The 20,697-nt window shown below is 48.8% G+C and overlaps 1 protein-coding gene across 2 annotated transcripts in view; it reads right to left on the minus strand.

Annotated features, from left to right (window-relative positions):
* Positions 1-20,697, minus strand: part of RICTOR (RPTOR independent companion of MTOR complex 2) — a 1,007,050-nt gene that overhangs the window by 883,254 nt on the left and 103,099 nt on the right. For both annotated transcript variants that reach the window (XM_069221337.1, XM_069221336.1), the window contains exon 8: positions 11,090-11,259. In XM_069221337.1, the coding sequence (XP_069077438.1) occupies positions 11,090-11,259 (170 nt within the window). The remainder of the gene's footprint in view (positions 1-11,089; positions 11,260-20,697) is intronic.

Genomic DNA, 20,697 nt, shown 5'->3' on the forward strand with positions numbered 1-20,697 from the left:
GTAAAACCTATGGTGTTTGGTATCAAACACCTCATATTAATCAACCCACACTGATTTCAATGATGGATACATTAATATATGCACCCAGAGGGTACCTAGTAGAAACCTACTAGTCCTCTAGTGTGCTGGCTGACTGGTACAGTCCAGCCTGCCACCACAGACCAGTTTCTGACCCCTTGCAGGTGAGAGCCCACGCTCTGAAGCCAGAAACAATGTCTGCTCTGGAGGAAGGTGTTCACAACTCCTTCAGCAGAATGGCTAGTGATTTGGCATGCCAGGGTCTTCAAAGTCCCTGCCACCTTTGATGTGTGACACCAGCTTCCACCAGTCCAAGAAGATGACACCCCCTGCCGTGAGGCCCATTTGGCACCAGGACAGGCAGGAAATTATATTGTCATGCAGCATGTTACACTCCCAGGCTAGTCACACCCCTAGGGTGGGTTACATGAAGTGAACACAAAAATAGAAACTCTATTGTCTTGTGTGTGGTGGAATTAGGCACTCTGGGACATATAGGGGGTGTAGTGACCCTAAGGGTAAGCAGCCCATTGGCTACTAACCTTCCCCCCCCTCTTAACACCCCTAAATTCAGTACTTAGGTGGCCCCTTGACACAATAAACTCAGATTCGTTGGCAATCAAGAACTGCGAGTATCTACAGCAACGCAACCCAGCTGGATAAAGACCTACTGCACACATGCCCACCAGCTGGAATTTCTGTGGGCCGATGCGCAACACCCAGACGACTTGAGCACCCCTCCCCCTGAACCACTCTGGGTTCAGCCGGACTGATCACCAACACCCCACTTGCAACCTCTTTTTCCCAGGACCGCTTCCCATGAAAGTGAATGGGACACATTACACTGTAAAGAACAGCCTACACCAGAACGCCCCAGTGCACTTACCTTAACTCCAGAAGAAGAGTCCTGTATGTCATTGCTAAGATACCCGTATGCAGTGTGTTTCTTTCCTCATAGGATAACGCTAGGGCACCCGATGCTGAAAAGTACCTCTGCACCTGGATGCCCCAGAGCCAAACGAGGCGATCTGTTGATGCCACTTTGGACCTTGCCCCATACTTACCTTAACTCCAGCAGAACAGACTTGTAAGTCGTCGCCAAGTACTCCTATGCAGTATATGCTTAATTTCCCATAGGATAACATTACTGCACTAAGTCAATGCAAGTTTATTTATTGTATACTTCAAAGTGTCTAACTTAAAAAGTATTTACCCAAAACCGAAGTACTTGGAGTTAAAAAAAAAATATAGAAATATGTGCTTTGTTTTCTAAATTGGTGTGGATATCCTTTTTGAGTGTTTGTCATTTACTGACTGTGTGCGCAGCAAGTGTCTAACACTCCACTTTGATTGGCCTAAGCTGCTCAACCACCCTACCACTAACAGCGCACTTGGGATTTTTTAAAGAAAGCCCTGTCCACTTCTAAGGGGATACCTGTACACTTTACATAGCATACTTCTTTTTGGTATACCATATAAAGGGTCAGCTTCTTACATACCTGCAGATTCTGCACATTTTCAACCAGTAGCCTGTGCCTCTTTCTTTGGTGGAGCCTTGAAAAACAAGTTGTCCAAGTACTGGTACACTTGGTGACACTGATCTGAGGCTAAATGGTAGAGCTTTGAATTGGTAGTGCTACAGTGAAACTGTAAAATAGAGGTATTTTCCATGCTTCCCTTGTATTAAGTTGTGGGAATATGCATCCTGAAGATTCAAAGCCCTCAGATAATTGTTTTCCTGGACCATCAGAAGAACTTCCTGAAGTGCTATAATGCAAAGGTTTGTTTCTTCAGGAACTTGCTCAGTTCTCGGAGATCAAGAATAGGTCTCCATGGTCCAGTTTTCTTCCTGATCAGGAAGAATCTGTAATAAATTAATCACTTGTTTGATGAGGAGTAGAATTTATCTGCTGAGATGGAGATGTTAAAAGGAGGAGTTGCCAGAAGTCAAGATGGTTTTTGGTCATCTTGGGAGCAAGAATGAAAGACACTTCTTTTGCATCCAGAAGATCTACCATAGCCCTGTCTGCGGTTTCTACTGGGTTTATAACACTGGTCATTTCCAGGTTGCCTAGGAGGGTAATACTCCTGCCTTGACCTCCATACTGACTGGAACCTCCTGTGAAGGTGTGGAATCTTCAAGAGCCACGAAAAATTGAGCAGCCAGGGTGACACCACTGAAGGACCCCAGTATCCATATCTGCTTTAATATTCCGCAAAGTGTCATTAACATGTTGCCCAAACTAAGTAATTCCATCAAAGGATATTTCCAGTATCTTATCAGGACGTGTGGACGGAAAAATGTAGATCGCAGCCATCCTGATGATCTCAATAAAGCTGCTCTTCCTAGCAGCGGAAAACCTGTTTTTGATATATCCAATTCAGCATCAATAATGTCCAGAGAAGTTGCTGTACCATCTTTGACTACTCTCTTATCATCCAGTATAAAGTCAATCAATGGCAAAACACCATGTCACATTTGGAGATCACAACAGTCTAAAATCTTCGAGTGTGTCAACTTGATTTATGTTGCCATCATGGATACAACTTTACAGCCTGAATTAATCAATGCATCTGCCATTTCTAAAGGAAGGTGCTGACAAGCAGGACCGAGTTCCCAGATCTGCCCTGTGCAGTGGATTTAACAGAGTCTGGTGTGGGAAGGCCTATTTCTGATGGACACAACTACCTATGGATGCCTCACCTTATGAATTCTCCCAATGTGCCAGCATTCAACGGAAACTTTCTTCCCAGCTCTTCACGTAGACAAGGACGTCACAATTGCATGGCTCCGCACCCGACTCCGTCTGACATCATCGTGGCAATAAGAAGCCCTCGCCGGCATGCTGACGTCAGTTCACTTTTTTCTGAGCCATCAACGATAACTGTTTTCTCCTAGCTCTCGAGAAGCTACCGATTCGAAGGTGTCTTATTGTACCTGTTACAATGTCTCCTCCTAAGAAGTCAGGGTTTAAACCTTGTTGTGACCCTTATGATGACTGTTTATGGTGTCTTAGTTCGGACCACGATGAAGAAGAGTGCGTGTCCTGCCAAAGGATGAATCCAAAGGCGCTGAAAGAAAGAGAAGCTAAGCTCTTTTTCGCTAAAGCGAAGAAAGGACACAGAAGTCACTGAAGGTCCAAGACAAGGGACTCGTTATCCCATAAGTCGTCGAGCTCACACAAGAAGCGGTGACAGCACGACTCTCTACGTCGTTCTTCTAGAGATCGGTCTCGGTCTCCATCTATACAGTGTTGCACGGCGTGGGAGGATAGTCCTACTGTAACTCCCCAGCCTCAAAGTCCTCAGGCTTCTCCGGCGCCATCACTCATCAAGGTGGTCGAGTCCTCAAACTCACTTTTCGCCTGGGGTTCAGGAGTCGGTGGCACAGATTCCGGATCCGACCCAAGCACCGCATGAAGAACAAAGGTTTCCTACCTTCCCAATTCCGGGAGCGGATCCAGCGGCTTTTCTGAATGCTATGTTCAGTATCTTTAATAAGGCTGTGGCCCCTGCTGGTGTACTGGCTGGTCCCAGGGGTCCTTTGGTGTTTTCCTTGGGCTCTCCGGCTCCTTACAAGTCAGCTCCGTTTGGGCCTTTCTATCAGGCTGAGGATGCAGGTTCGGCGCTGATGGCATCGCCTCATAGGCCGACGGCGCTGATGACGTCGCCTCAGTTGCCCACGGCACCGATGGAGTCAACTCAAGCTCCGGATGGGACCCGGTTGGGACAGAGTGCATCCCCTTCTCCCTTACCGCACTCATCTGTTTTGAAGACGGCATCGTTGACGTCAGCTAACTCTCTGTCGACACCGGGGTTGGGGGCCAGGTTGAGGTCGAAGAGGAGAGAGTTGAGGCTCTTGGAAGAGCAAGAGTACCAGAGACAACTATTGGAGGAAGGAGAGATTACTGAGCCCTTTGGAGAGTTTCAGGGCCTGGACTCAGCTAGTGGGCTGGACACCTCCCCTGATTGGGATCTTTCACCCCCGGGGGAATTTACGGAAGAGGCAGCTTCCTATTATTCTATCATTAAGAAAGCTGCAGATTTTTGGGAGCTTCCATTGCCGACTGTTGAAGTTAAAACAAACATTTTGACTTAAGTTTTACATCCTTCCTCTACTTCAGCGGAGCCCCTGCTCCCTTTCAATGATGCTCTTATGGAGCATATTTTAGAGGTTTGGAGAAAGCCTGTCACATCGCCAGCTGTGTCCAGAACTGTAATAAGGAGGTACAGGGTTGCTCCTGGGGATACAGGATTTTTGTCCCAGCATCCAACTACTGAGAGCATGGTGGTCCAGGCTTTCTTGATGGCTTGTTCTGCACCTGGTTCGTTTCCTGTTACTCCATCAGACAGGGAGTCCAAGAGGATGGAGCAAGCAGCTAAAAAGACTCTCTCATCTTGCAGTATGGCCCTAAAATCGGTCAATGCTACATGTGTGTTGGGTAGATATGTGCATGCCATGATGGAAATGGCTAGACCTGAAGTGCCTAACTTGCCACAGGATATGCAGGGGCAGTTCGACAAGCTCCTGTTGGGACACCCAAGCTGCGGCCAAACAGATCATCCAGTCTGGTCTGGATACTGCAGACTCAGTGGCAATGGCAATGGGTACTTCAGTGGCCACCAGGAGACATGGGTGGCTAAGGACTTCTGAGTTTTTGACAGATATCCTGGTAGAGTCCGCTTTGGCCCCAAGCAACTTTTCACCACCAAAAGGGAGGTCTAATGAAGTTGTCTGGATATCTGTCAAAAACTCAGAAGTCCTTAGCCACCCATGTCTCCTGGTGGCCACTGAAGTACCCATTGCCATTGAGTCTGCAGTATCCAGACAACTTCATTAGACCTCCCTTTTGGTGGTGAAAAGTTGTTTGGGGCCAAAGCGGACTCTACCTTCGAGCGCTTCAAAGATAGCAGGGCCGCGGCAAAGTCTTTGGGACTGCAAGCTTCTACATCTACTCCCATCAGATCCTTTCGGAGGTTTAGGGAGTTTGGCCGTGGAGCCGCTCATCATGGAAGACCTCAATCCAGAACTCAACAGCCCGCTAACCTTCCATATAGATCTGTTAGAGTTCGGGGGAGGGTTAGAACACTAGGAGTTTCCGAGCTGCACCCTGCCTCATCCTCTTCCTTTGGGGGAGCACAACAAGGAAAGCAGCCCTAGAGTTCCATCCTTTTTAAGTCATGTTTCTCCCATGAAGGGAAGGTTATTTCACTTTTTCCACAAGTGGGAGTTAGTCATATCGGACTCATGGGTACTAAATATTGTGGGGAAAGGGTATGCCCTTCCTTTTCTGGAGCGTCCCCCCCTCCATCCCTCCCCCGTCCTTCGTTTTGTTAAGAAGATCATCACCTGTTGTTGCAGCAGGAGGTTCAAGTCCTTTTATCAAAAGGCGCAGTGGAGTTGGTTCCAGTGCAGGAGAAGGGTCAGGGTTGCTATTAGAGATATTTCCTGATTTCCAGGAAGGATGGTCGGTTGAGGCCTTTCCTGGATCTGAGGATTTGGAACAAAGAGGCTTGGATGGTGTCTGTCGACTTGCAAGATGCTTATTTTAATATTCCCATTCTCAAGTCACACAGGAAGTATCTCCAGTTTGTGGTGGGGTCGCAACACTACCAGTTTGCGGTCCTCCCTTTCGTTCTTACTTCTGCACCTCGAGTCTTCATGAAGGTGATGGTGGTGGTTGCAGCAAATCTCAGAAGTAAGGGAATATCTGTATAAAAGCCAAGTCCCCAGAGATTGTGCTGCATCACCTCCAAATGACAACGCAGTTGTTGTTCAGCCTGGGCTTTACGGTAAACGTGCCCAAGTCTCACCTGGAGCCTTCTCAGCACTTCCTGTTCATAGGGGCAGTACTGGATACAACATTGAATCGGGCCTATCCTCCACCTCAGCTGATTCAGGACATTCAGGCATTGGTTACAATGTTTCAAAATGGAGCAGTTGTTCCAGTCCTCAAGGTCCTACATCTGCACGACTGTTCACTTCTTGCATTCTGTTGGTCAGTCATGTACGTTGACACATAAGGGCTCTCCAGAGGTGCCTCCGCAAGCAGTGTTTTCAACACAAAGGGGATCTCGAGGAGTTGATAACTATCTCCAGAGACGTTGCAGCAGATATACGATGGTGGACTGTGGACGGCAACCTTTCCCAAGGAAGGACGTTTTCTTTACCACCACCGGTGGCCAGGGTCATAATGGATGATTCCACTCTAGGGTGGGGAGCTCATCTGGGGGACCTGGAGATCAAAGATCTTGGTCTCCAGTGGAACAGATGTTTCACATCAATAGAGTTGCGGGCGATACGTCTGGCTCTCAAGGCCTTCCTCCCGAACCAGTTCAGGTCTTAACGGACAACACTAACGCGATGTGGAACATCAACAAGCAAGGAGGAGTAGGGTCGTACCTTCTCTGCAGAGAGGCTCTGCGGCTCTGGTCCGGGGCTCAGGACCATCAGATTTGCTTGGTAGCAAACCATCTGGCCGGGGTTCTCAACGTTCGTGCGGACAGTCTCACTCGGCATTTCTCGGCCAATCACGAGTGGAGTCTCCATCCAGACCTGGTCCTTTACATCTTCCGGATGTGGGTTTTCCACAGATAGACCTGTTTGCCACTCGGGAGAACGTGCACTGCCCGTCGTTTGCAGCCTCCAGTATCCGGTGCAAGGAGCTTTGGGGGACACATTTCAGATGACTTGGTGCGACCAGTTACTTTACGCGTTTCCCCCCTGTAAGGAAATGCCTTCCTTGGCATGGTTACCCCCTAACTTTCTGCCTTTTGTTGATGCCAGTTATGATTGAAAGTGTGCTGGGACCCTGCTAACCAGGCCCCAGCACCAGTGTTCTTTACCTAAACTGTACCTTTGTTCCCACAATTGGCACAGCCCTGGCACACAGTAAAGTCCCTTGTAAATGGTACCTTTGGTACCCAGGGCCCTGTGGCCAGGGAAGGTCTCTAAGGGCTGCAACATGTATTATGCCACCCTGGGGACCCCCTCACTCAGCACATGCACACTGCCTCACATCTTGCGTATGCTGGTGTGGGGGAAAAGACTAAGTCGACATGGCACTCCCCTCAGAGTGCCATGCACACAACTAACTGCCTGTGGCATAGGTAATTCACCCCTCTGGCAGGCTTTACAGCCCTAAGGCAGGGTGCACTATACCACAGGTGAGGGCAGAATTGCATGAGAACTATGCCCCTACAGTGTCTAAGCCAAACCTTAGACATTGTAAGTGCAGGGTAGCCATAAAGAGTATATGGTCTGGGAATCTGTCAATTACAAACTCCACAGTTCCATAATGGCTACTCTGAAATATAGGAAGTTGGGTATCAAACTTCTCAGCACAATAAATGCACACTGATACCAGTGTGGAATTTATTGTAACATACACCCAGAGGGCATCTTAGAGATGCCCCCTGAATACCAGTCTGACTCCTAGTGCTAGGCTGACCAGTTTCTGCCAGCCTGTCACAACCAGACGAGTTTCTGGCCACATGGGGTGAGTGCCTTTGTCAATATGTGGCCAGGAACACAGCCTGCACTAGGTGGAGGTGCTTCTCACCTCCCCCTGCAGGAACTGTAACACCTGGCGGTGAGCCTCAAAGGCTCCCAGTTAGTGGAGATGCCGGCCCCTCCGGACACAGCCCCCACTTTTGGTGGCAAGTCCGGAGGAGATAATGAGAAAAACAAGGAGGAGTCACCGACCAGTCAGGACAGCCCCTAAGGTGCCCTGAGCTGAGGTGACCCCTGCCTTTAGAAATCCTCCATCTTGAGTTTGGAGGATTCCGCCAATAGGAATAGGGATGTGCCCCCTCCCCTCAGGGAGGAGGCACAAAGAGGATGTAGCCACCCTCAAGGACAGTAGCCACTGGCTACTGCCCTCCAGACCTAAACACACCCCTAAATTGAGTATTTAGAGGCGACTCTGAACCCAGGAAATCAGATTCCTGCAACCTGTAGAAAGAAGGACTGCTGACCTGAAAGCCCCGCAGAGACGACGGAGACACCAACTGACTTGGTCCCAGCCCTACTGGCCTGTCTCCAGACTCAATGAACCTGTACAGCGACGCATCCAGCGGGACCAGCGACCTCTGAGGACTTGGAGGACTGCCCTGCATCTAAAGGACCAAGAAACTCCTGAGACCAGCAGCACTGTTCCACAACAACTTTGCAACAACTTTTAAAGAGAATCTCACTTACCACCAGAAGGGTGAGTCTTCACACTCTGCACCCAAAGCCCCCGGCTCGAGTCCAGGGCAACCAACAACGAAGAGAAGACTCCCAGGCGACTCCAACGACATGGACACTCTGCGACGACCCCACCTGAATCCCAACAGCAACGCCTGCAGAGAGGATCCAGAGGCTCGCCCTTACTGAGACTACCTGGTAACAAAGGAACCTGACGTCAGGAACCACCTACCAGTGCAGGAGTGACGAGCAGACGGCCCTCATCCTAGCCCAGTCGGTGGCTGGCCCGAGAAGCCCCCCTGTGCACTGCCTGCATCACCTGCAACACAATGCCTACTTTGCCTACTGCACACGGCCGCCCCTGTGCCGCGGAGGGTGTGTTTTGTGGGCTTGTGTGTGTGTCCCCCAAGTACTCTACAAAACGCCCCTGGTCTGCTCCCAGAGGATGCAGGTACTTACCTGTAAGAAAACTAGGACCGGAGCACCCCTGTTCTTCGTAGGTGCCTATGTGTTTTGGACCCTCCTTTGACCTCTGCACCTGACCGGCCCTCTGTTGCTGGTGCTGTGGCTTTGGGTTGCCTTGAACCCCCAACGGTGGGCTGCCTATGCCCAGGAGACTGACTGTGTAAATGCTTTACTTACCTGAGAAACCTAACCAAACTTACCTCCCCCAGGAACTGTTGATTTTTGCACTGTGTCCACTTTTAAAATAGCGTATTGCCATTTTATTCAAACTGTGTGTACTACTGTTTTAAATCAAATTTCTATACTTACCTGTGTGAAGTAACTTACATTTAATGTACTTACCTCAAATACTGAATCTTGTAGTTCTACAGTAAATTAAGAAAATATATTTTTATATTTAAAACCTATTGGCCTGGAGTTAAGTCTTTGAGTGTGTGTTCTCATTTCTTGCCTGTGTGTGTACAACAAATGCTTAACACTACCCTCTGATAAGCCTATTGCTCGACCACACTACCACAAAATAGAGCATTAGTATTATCTAATTTTGCCACTATCAACCTCTAAGGGGAACCCTTGGACTCTGTGCACAATATCTCTCACTTTGAGATAGTATATACAGAGGCAACCTCCTGCACCCTTCAAAAGTGGAAGAAAGTATTCATCGCCTAGACCAGAAAAGAGCTCTGAGTTTTATGTTGAAAGAACAAAAGACTTTCGTTTGGATGACCAACTCTTCGTTGGATATGTGGGCAAGATGAAAGGCAAAGCTGTCCATAAAAGAACCATATCCAGGTGGGTCATTCTTTGAATAAACATCTATTATTTATGGGCAAAGAAGGTTCCTCCTGAGGGAATTAGAGCTCATTCCACCAGGGCTAAGTCTGCCATTTCAGCACTGGCTAGAAGTATTCCAGTAGTGGATATTTGCAAAGCAGCAACTTGGGCTTCTTTCGCGAAGCATTATTGCTTGGATTCAGAAGTTAGGAGGGACGGCCATTTTGCACGTTCTGTGCTGCAGGATTTCTTGATGTGACCGGTCAGGCACCCACCTCCGAGTGCGGTACTGCTTTGGGACTCTATTCATAAGGAGAGGAATCCACAAGAACAAGTTACTTGCCTTCGGTAACGCTTTTTCTGGTGGATACAGTAGCTAACTGTGGATTCCTCACAGACCCACCTGCCTCCCCGTTGCCTGTCTGGTCATACCAAGACTTCATTATTATAAATGTATATACGTTTTTGATTATTATTTATATGAATAAATGTTGTGTTTATATTGTATTTGAATTGCAACTTGTATATATATTTATGTGTGCTTTCGTGAGGTCGGTTTTCACCTGTTCGCCTCAAAGGCACGTAAAGAAGGGTGAAACTGACATCAGCACACCAGCGAGGACTTCTTATTGTCACAATGACGTCAGACAGAGTCGCTTGCGGAGCCGTGCAATTGTGACATCCTCGTCGACATGAACAGCTGGGAAGAAAGTTTCAGTTGAATGCTGGTGCACTGGGAGAATTCATAAGGTGAGGAATCCTCAGGTAGCTACTGTATCCACCAGAAAAAGTGTTACCGAAGGTAAGTAACTGGTTCATTTCTCCAAATGAGTCATCACCATTGTAGGAAGCAAGCCTAGAGTGTGGGTAGCACTAATGGTGTTAACACCTTATACCAGGTATCCCCTATTAGTGAGGTGTAGACAGTGTCTAGGAAGCCAGGACTCTACAGAGGTAGCTGTGGATGGGCAGCCAAGACTTATCTAGGAGACATGCAAAGCTTATGCAATACCACTGTAGTCACACAGCACTCACACACATGAAAGAACCACACAGTGTTACACAAATAAAAGTACTTTATTATGGTAACACAACTACTAAAGTACTGTATAGGCAATACTCAACTAGCAGGTGAGTAAACACACTATTCTATACACATTCGAAGTCAGGAGGTGGCATAAAAAGCAATATAAAACAGTTAAATAGCAGACAATGATGGAGACCCTAGGGGGAGACCAAACCATATACTAAATAAGTGGAATGCGAAAGTCAGTCCCCCACCCAAGTAAGTGGAAACTATAGAGGGGAGCTGAAAGCAGGCAAAAAAATAGGGTACTTTCCTACAGCTCTAACGTGTGAATATACGAAAGACCAAATACTGGTGAAGGGTGTGGCTCTGGGTTTAGGGGTAAGCATTATTAGTGCACAAACTATTTAGTGAATAATCTGGTGCTCTAGACAGGCAAAACACAAACTATTTTATGTAGTCACAGGAAGACAAAGATAACTACCTACGTCCAAAACCAGTTCATCATATGTTCACAACTTAATTCAGAAACACTGAACATCCATGGTTATTAATGAAGCTCCCACTACTGGATCATATTTTTACACGTAAAAGAAAAACAAAAACAAAAAAACTACCTCCAACTCCACATCTGGTCGCACATACTGTCGAGTCTTTGGATGATTAAGAAGGTGCAATATTGTAGTAATAAGTGCTTCATTTATTCGGCTTAACTGACAGTCAATCACATTTTTCAAAATAGTACTTAGTCCACCGCGAAGTGCCACAATCTCTGGATTCAGAAGTGCTGAAATTAGAAAAAGAATAACTAGATACAAGCAAACAGAGAAAATTATACATCATTATCTCTCTCAATTTACAAAGTAAAATTACAACAAAGAAGTTCCAGCCAGTGATGATTCAATTACATGGAGAAGAATTAAAGCTATACCAAACTGGATGATTACATTACAAACAGCAATATTTAATAAAATAAAAAAAGGATAAGTCGGCATTTCAGAAAACGCCCAATACTACACCTTTGACATTACCTAATCCCTCACTTTTTTGAGAACCTGAAATAATATTTAAAACGTCCCTTGATTTTTAGGGATTTTACTGCCTTCTCTTATTTCTATATTTAAAATGCCTCTTCTCCCCTTCCAACGGTTCCTCCAAGCAGTTTCTTCCATTTTTTGTCCCTATGCACTTGCTGTTCCAAGGTATATTTGTAGGAAGCTGGCTCTTTATATAGTGGACCACAAAGAGGTACACTGTTTAAACAGTCGAAGCAAACCCCAGAAGAATTACAGAGGCAAAAATGACACCCCAAATGCTCTCTTCTGTGATAATGTGGGTGAGCAGGTATATGTACACACAATGTAAACCTAGCACATAAAATAGTCTCTATAATTCAGATTAACATGGTCAATTAAATAAATTGCATTGTGCCTTCAAGGTCTCAAGGACTTCCAGTACCCCATCATGCCTCAGAGGTCAGAGAGAGGTGACAGGCGACCGTTACATCAGTACTTTTTTAGGGTGATGTGAAGAACGAAAACACCACTAAGAATGAACTGGTGTGCGCGAGGTTCGTCTAGGGAGGTCGGACGGTTGCTCTAGAAGAGAACTAAAATTAAAGGTAACTTATCCTTCTCTTCCAGGGGATCCACATCAATAGTCATAGACACTGAATAGAATAGCAAACTCATCCCATACCCCTGCGGATGAAGATAAAGGGGGTTATTCCAACTTTGGAGGAGGTGATAATCCGTCCTAAATGTGACGGATTTACCACCAGCCGTATTACGAGTTCCATAGGATATAATGGACTCGTAATACGGCTGGTGGTATATCCGTCACTTTACCGTCACTTTTGGGACGGATTACCACTTCCTCCAAAGTTGGAATAACCCCCAAAGTGAGCAACAGCAGTTGACCTGTTTATTTAAACAAGTTGCACAATACGACCTGACCCACTTAGGTGTCTGCTCTAGTATCTGAATCAAGACACTGATTGAGTGCTGATTGTTTGTCCCCCCGTGCCAGAGCATAGACGCCCCATGTCATCTGATCCAGGGTCCTGGCGTTCTAGGCTCAATGAGTCACTGTAAGTCCCTGTGACCACTGGGGTGTGTTGTTAACTGTCAGCTGCACAGGGGGGCCTGCTGGCGTGCATGTATCAGCAATTGCAGCCCATCCCCCCCCACCCCGAAGACGGTGGCAGGCTGCTGCCCAGATGGCTACCCACCGCGCCACTCCTCACGTATATACTCAGGTCCAGTTGCTGTGCCAGAAGCAGTTACGTTGTGGGTTTGCGAAACTGACGAAGGGTCAGCAAACACCAGCGTAATAACAGAACAATCAGTTAGTAAGGCACAGACCACCTGGGACATAAAAAGTATCAGGAAGGCAGGTCGGCCATCCATTAGTCTCCACAGTCCCAGTAGCTCATTGGAGTGAGAACAGGATTAAGGCAGCAGAACAGATAAGCATCAAGACCGCCACCTTAAGAGTTTTTTCAGTTGCCACTGGTCACCAAGGCCCTTTTTGGGCCACCGTAGCTCCTCGCGCCTCTATCTCATCTGGGGGCCCCTCCTATGTGCACCTCCAGCACCCCCAACGGCGCAGCCCTCCACAGTGGAAGCAGCACAGCACAGACACGAGAGACTCCAGCCTCTCCAATGGTAAAAAAAGTCATTACATTAGGAGGGGGATAGGTAGGAGCACCACCCCCCCCCCAGCTCAGCCACCACACTGATGATTGCCCACACGTTTGCACTGCTGGCGGAGGCAACACAGGGAGGAAGCAGCGCGTTCAAGCCCTTGTGCGCAATCCTCCGCGTCTTGCTCCACCAGTGTTTCACTTCCTCTCAGGCCAGGCAGGTGCCGGCCTGCCCAGCACCAGCCGTCCGATTAAATGCGGGCATGTCAGTTGTGCCACCCGCCCGCAGGAACTCATGCCCGGTCTCACCACCACAGCCACCACCCAGTGCCGCTCCAAGTAGGCCGCATCAGCTCGAACTCGGCTCCTGGTGTATCAGTCCACCTCTCGATCAGTGCGGCCATTGCCCAGCGAGTGGTCCATCCCCCACCCGATGGCTGACAGGATAGCTGGATTGGGGCCCCACCACGGAGCTCCGTTAACTTGCACCCGCCATGTTGGCCAGCCAAGTCACACCCCCTGGTGTTCTTGATAGTTATTTAAGGATAACGTAACGAAAATCAGACATGTTTTACCCTGTTTGTAGGAAGCTGGCCTTGTGTGTGGTGGACACCTATGGTTTTGGCACCTTATACCAGGTCCCGCCGACCACTATTAGTGAAGGTAGGCAGTGTCTAGGAAGCCAGCACTCTATAGAGGTAGCTGTGGAGGAGCAGCCAAGACTTTTCTAGGAGACATGCAAAGCTTATGCAAAACCACAATGATAACACAGTAACTTATGACACATGAAAGAAACCACACAGTGTTACAAAAATAAAGGTACTTTATTATAGTAACGCCACACTAGATGACTTATAGGCAGTTCCCCCCAACTGGAGTTAATTGCACACTATATATACACATGCAGTAATAATTAGAAATTGGCACAAGAAAAAACAAGCTTTGGTAAGAATTAACTAAAATAGTTAGGATCCTAGGGAAGGACCAAACTATATACTAAAATAGTAGAATGCAAAGTGAAGTCCCCCACCCAAGGAAATGGAGTCGTTAGAGGGAAGCTGGGAAAACTAGGGATCCCAAGACATGAGTACCTAAGTGACCCCTAACAACCAGGAGAGCAGAGGTAAGTACCTGGTCTTCCCAATGACTAACAAGTGGACTTAGAAAATGGAGTGTGCAAGAACAGGACCAGACTAGAAGAAACCAAAGGTGGATTCTGGAAGAAGAGGACCTGTAAAAGAAGGGGACAGAGTCCAGTCCACGATGGAGTGTCCAGTGGGGGCAGGAGCCACTATCCACCCTTCAATGGATGAAGATGTGGGTCGACCGGGGGGGAAAAGACCAGCTGTGGTGCCCAGGAGCTGAAGAGGAGTCCGTGGAGCGGTGCTGAAGAGGAGTCCGTAGAGCGGTGCAGATGGTGTCCCACATAGGTCATCGGGTCGCAGATGGACAGTGGTTTAGGAGAACCACCAACAAGCCTTGGCAAATGCAAGAAGAAGCAAAAGAAGAGTTGCAAGACTGAAGAGGACCAGCAAGGCCCAGGGGACGCAACCCTTGGAGGGGAGTCCGGGCAGATGGGAGAGCAAGGAGAAGCAGTCGCATCCCCTACAGGCAACCCACTGGCACCAGGCACAATAAGTTGCAGTGAGGCCCAATCAGCACACCGGAGTCCCATGTCGCTAGAGTAGCAGAGAGGAGACTGTTCTTGGGAAGATGAAGTGCTGGAGGCCGGGGCTACTCGAAGCTTGAAAATCCCTTGGAGCAGGAGACAACAAGCCTTGGTTGCTGCAAGAGTTGCAGTGCACAGAGGTACTGTCCTGCAAGCAAAGGCAAAGGCTTACCGTCTCCCAAGTCGGACAACGGGCAGAGAGGACCAAGGGGACCACTCCAGACCACTGAAAAGTACCCTGTTTTTATTTTTTTTGCATGGTTACCCCCACTTTTTGCCTACTGTCAGTGTGTTTTGAGTGTGTTCACTGGAAACCTGCTAACCAGGACCCCAGTGACTGTGCTCTCTCCCTCTAAATTTGGTTGTTCCCGACTTAGTACACCCCACAGTTGGTAAACTGAGGCCCTCTTATAAGTCCATTGTATATGGTACCTATGTACCCAGGGCATTGGGCACTAGGGGTTCCTAATAGGCTGTAGCATATTATAATGCCACTTATGGGAGCCCATGCAAAATGTGTCTGCAGGCCTGCCATTGCAGCCTGCGTGAAAAGGTGCATGCACCCTTTCACTACAGGTCACTGTACCAGGTCAATGTAAGTCACCCCTAAGGCAGGCCCCCCCTAGCCCAGAGAGCAGGGTGCAAGTACCTGTGAGGGAGGGCACCCCTGCACTTTGTAAGTGCGGGGAAGCCATTTTACCAGTGTACTGAACACAGGTCACTACCTATGTGCAACTACATAATGGTAATGCCGAACCTGGGCATGTTTGGTATCTAACATGTCAGGATCATACCCCAATACTGTTGCCATTATTGGTTGTATGATTCCATGCACTCTGGGGGCTCCTTAGAGGACCCCCCAGTATTGGTCCTATTAGTCTTCTGAAGTATTCCGCGGAGCCTGCGCTGCTGCCATCCCTGAGAGAGGTTTCTGCCCTCCTGCTGCTTGACCAGCTCAAGCAGGGGAAATGCAGAACAAAGGCTTTCCTGTGTGAGATGGGAGGCAACACCCTCTCCCCTTTAAAATAGGTGTTACAAAGCTTGGGAGAGGTAGCCTCCCCAAGCCACCGGTTTGCTTTGAAGGGCACATTTGGTGCCCTCCCTGTATAAACCGGTTTGCACCAGTTCAGAGACTACCCCCCCCCCGTCCCTGCTCTGGCACGAAACTGGACAAAGGAAAGGGGAGTGACCACTCCACTGTCCATTACCTCCCCAGGGGTGGTGCCCAGAGCTCTTCCAGGTGGCCAATCAATTCTGCTGTCTTGAAAACAAGATGTGCAGTGGCCCCTGGGAGCATCTGAGTGGCCAGATCAGGTAGGTGAGATCAGAGACCCCCTCCTGATAGGTGGGCACTGTGCAAGGTGACCAAACCCCTTTTTAGGGCTATATAGGGACTCTCTCGCGGGTGGGTCCCCAGATTTAACATGCAAGACTCAACCAGGACTACTTCTGGCCATGGGAACCGCAACTGGACTCTTCAGGAACCAACAAGACTGCAATTCCCGAGACGACCTCACCTTGCAGCATTTTTTCCTCTGGCACCTTCCAGCAACTGCAACATTTCCCCAGCTGTGCATCCTCTCGGGTCGATGAGACTTCAGCCTGCACCAGGAAGCAAGAAGGAGTCACCCTCAGAGTGAAGGAGTCACTTCCCTGCATCTACAGGCACCTACAGCAACAACGTTCGGCTGCATGGATATTCTCTCCTGCAAAAGGGAACCTCAGAACGTTCAGTTAAGCAGACGATCCGCATACTGTTTCTTCTAGATCTGCTTTGTGTCCTCAGCTCTGATCTCCAAGGCTTGTACTTTGTCCTCCATAAGGGCAAGGCGCTCCCTCTGGGTAAATGTCATTTAAGGAGCGCACTGCTGTCATGACCCTCTCGGCCAACACATGTGGTTATCTTCGAGGATGCTAATATGTGCTCCCAGCGTATTAGTCTTAGTCTCTAAGGCTGCCCTACAGGCGGGCCTGGCCTGGCAGTTTCGGCTGGACTGTTCCCATGAGGAACAGGGTCAAGATTGATTTGCATACGGCTGGGTCCAAACTGGGGTGGCATGGTGAGCAAAGAAACAATGGATTAAACCCAGATCTGTGACTGGGGGTGGGTGTATGCATTGTTCAGGACTCCGTCCATCATCCTTTTGTGTTGCTATAGGCCGTAATAGCCTGTAGAATGTCCTGAAAGGAAGGGCCATTTTGTGGTTCGACAGGCATCAACTGAGGCAACTCCGTATGGGTTTCCTGTGAAGTCAATGCAGGGCCCCTAGATTGTGCTTCTGAGAGTTCTTGCCCATGGTGGTTATGTACAGGGTGGTGAGGGGAAGCACAGTGCACCCCAGCATCGAAGGTGCTATATCAAGGTTGCTATCCGCCCCTCAGGGCTCCTGCACTGCCACCTCAGGAGTCGCGCTGCAGGGGACAACATAGTATCCACAGACTGAGTGGCCATGCGGGCCCTCCGTAGCCAAAGCGCCTTAAGGCCTCCATACCTCTCCCTAAGACTCCCCATCTGTCGTGGATCCTAACAGGCATGTGAGGCGAAGGCTGCTCAGGATACGAAGGAGTCCCACAGTAATGTTATCCTCTCCTGCCCCCCGCACCCTGTATCCACATGCTGCTCCCAGTCCTCAGCTTCCAGAGCAAAGTCCCATTCTGAAGGCAGTGGGTGTAACAGGGGCTATGCCACGAGAAGCATCCACCACCCATTAAACTCCAGATCCAGTAGTAAAAGAAGACACCTCCCAGAACCCAAACAGCACCTCAAGACCCTCGGTCACTGCACCCCTGGGCTGGGTCTGCTGGCCTTAAGTGTAAAACAAATCACGTGATGCTCCCAGGGCCTAAACTCACTGCACGTCCCCTGGCAGGCACTCGCAGCAGTCATCCTTCTTCAGCTGCACACCGCCTCGCAGCAGCTCCTTCACTCCAGGAGCCAGAGGTCTAGTTCCCGTATCGACACCGAGCTCCTCACAACCATCCGCGGCCCCCCTATGTGCAGACGGGGGGCGGGTGGGTTACGCTGTCACTGCAAGGGACTTCCTTCCTGGTGTCCTCTTGTCGGGCTCCTCCACCACACAGCAGTGATGCATCTTTTAGGGCACCATGCCGGCTCACAGGCTCCCGTGGCGCCATCTTGCCAGCCACCCCACAATCGTTGCTAAAGGCGGCCACCCAGCAGCTTACCGGTTCTCTGCAGGGGTCCCGTGTCCAAGGGGGAACATTAGAGCAGAGGCCTTCAAACCGGCCGCCCCACAATCGCTGCTAAAGGCGGCCACCCAGCAGCTTACCGGTTCTCTGCAGGGGTCCCGTGTCCAAGGGGGAACATTAGAGCAGAGGCCTTCAAACTGGGGGGCGGGCCCCCCTAGGGGGGCCTCACGTGATCCGAGGGGGGTCACCATACTCTGCCCAAAAGAAGCATTATACAGATAACAGAAACATGATACTGCATTTTTTTAAAGGTAACAATACTTAACTGCAATGTTTAAATAAGTGTAGAGATATTTAAACCTTGCCATCTTTATAAAATAATTGTGAAAATGCTGAGGGGGGGCCATTGGTTTTTATTTTTCATCTGGGGGGGCGTGGCATTAAGAAGTTTGAAGACCACTGCATTAGAGGGATGAAGGCTCTACAGGGGGAGGGGGAGGGGCAGGGATAGGGGTTACTGGGCGTGAGATGCTAATCTCTATATCCAGATACATGGACACCTATCTACGCCCCCAAGTTCGCCAGTCATTGTTGTTTAGAAATTTAAAAAGGTTACAAGATTGTTAAGCCTTAAAAAAGTTCTCAAATGTTTTTGTCTATGATTCTAAAAAAGGTCCCAACTATTTTAAAAACCATGACTAGGGAAGCATGGGGCACAACCTGGACCACTACAAAAATCTTAAGTTGGTCCAACTAAAGGCCATGTGTCAAGCATGGAAAATTACCATGGGCCCTCAACCCACAAAATCCCATCAGCAGCAGTTGCTAGCAGAAAATGTTCGACCAAAGGTTGAAAAAGAAACTCTCAATGGGGAAGAGGATGTTGAGGAGAAGGATGTCTCCCTCAGGAGTCCATCTGATAATAACACCACTGACACCACTTCTGACAGTACCCCAGCAGATGTAAATAGTGAAGATGCTGACCTTCAAAAACTGGCTAAAAGGATAGAATTGGAGGCTAAATGCTTATCTGCAGAAAAGTAAAGGATAGAAATGGGCTTAGAACCCATCTCTGGTGTGGCAGCAACAACTTAAACAGGGAGAAAGAAGTCGCTTTGACCCTAAAATTCCCAAAGGGATTGTCCCCAAATACAGTTGCGGCTCGTGACAAAAAGAAGGGGCAGGGCGGCGTGTGCACAGGGGGAGGGTGTGTAAATTAAATTAAAAATAAAATAAAAACAGAAACACCTCCTCCGTCGCAAGCCGCTCCTCTATTCCTCGTCGCCCCAGGCTCCAGGCACAGGCTCCCAGCTCTGGCTGGGCTGGACTGGAGAGAGCCTACTGCACGTGTGTGTGCGCCGAGACGGCCGGCCAAACATACATGTGCAGTGAGGGGGAAGTGCTGAGCACTCCTCCCTCGCTGCTCGTCACACCCTTGGCCCTGCCCCTTTAAAAGAAAAGGATAATTAACAAAGTTTAATATCCCTTTCTTTTGAAGGTTTTGTAGCTGCCGCTGCTGGCAGGGAGGGGCAACGCTTCTCCGCCCTAATAGAGAAGCCGCCCCTGCCCAAATATGAGCAAGGTGATGATATCAACAAATATCACCAAATGGTTCACAGCCTTTGAGAGGGCTTGTAGCATAAATAAACTCAACAAAAAGCATTGGGGCTCTCTAATCCGGGAGCTGTATTCAGGAAAGAGCAGGGATAGACTCCTGACACTTGATGAGACAGATACTGAGTCATATGAGCTCACTCAAGGAACCCTGATTGGGGGCATTGGGAAATACAGGATCAGGTTCAGGGAGACTAAAAAAAAAAAAACAGAGTCAGTCCTGGGTCAATTTTGTGGACTTTTCAGAGAAAACACTACTTGGTTGGTTAAAAAGGGAAGTTGGGTGCTAAAGGCCTGGTCACTTAGGGATCAAGTGACCAGTGGTCTTGTTTTTGGAGAAAGCAACACTGGCACTGGAGACCAGGTTAGCAGGAACCTAGTGCACTTAAGTCAAAGTTACATCAAATTTCTGAACAGAATATTGTGGGGGCTTCTGCAACCAAGTACCATATACTAGGGGCTTATGGTGGCGGTCGCAGTAGAGGGGGCACATAGAAACAGGCTGCATGCATGAACTGGGGTACCAGTCTGACTGAACTAACAAGTGGGCTCAGTTCTCACTAGGCTCAGAGACTAGTGGTCCTCTTTCCCATCTGGGGTGGCCAGGTGCTGAGCTGCAAAAGACCATCGAGTCTCCATCACTAGAGGTGGTCTCAGAAGAGGAGGGCCTGCAGAACGAGGCTGCAAGATCTATCGGGCAGTCATCAGTGGGTGGCCTGGGAACCACACAAACACTGTTGGCCCACTTCAGCTCGGGCAAGGAGCCACAAGTGCAGTGAAAGTAGCTCCTACGCTCCAAGAGAGATTCTACTGGCCATTTGTGATGCAGTGACATCTCTCTGGGTTTCTTGGTGTCTGCACAACGGCAGGATAGGTCAGTTGCTCCTTAGGAGTCAGGTAAAGCAGGCAGGCTTGGCGCCAACTCAATTGTGCTCCTTGGTTCTCAGGTCAGCAGTCTTCTTTTTCCAATTCTTCTTTTGCGTCCAGCAGAGATGCGAGGTAATGGTTTTAAGGGGTCCCCCCAAATACTCTATTTAGGGGCTTTAAGGGGAGTGAAGAGTAGTACTCAAGGGAGTACTTACCCCTGTGGTCACTACACCCCCTAGATTACACCTTTCTTTGGTGAGTGGGCACCACCCGGTTCCAGA

The sequence above is a fragment of the Pleurodeles waltl genome, chromosome 1_1 (assembly GCF_031143425.1).
Source record: "Pleurodeles waltl isolate 20211129_DDA chromosome 1_1, aPleWal1.hap1.20221129, whole genome shotgun sequence".
Taxonomy (NCBI): domain Eukaryota; kingdom Metazoa; phylum Chordata; class Amphibia; order Caudata; family Salamandridae; genus Pleurodeles; species Pleurodeles waltl.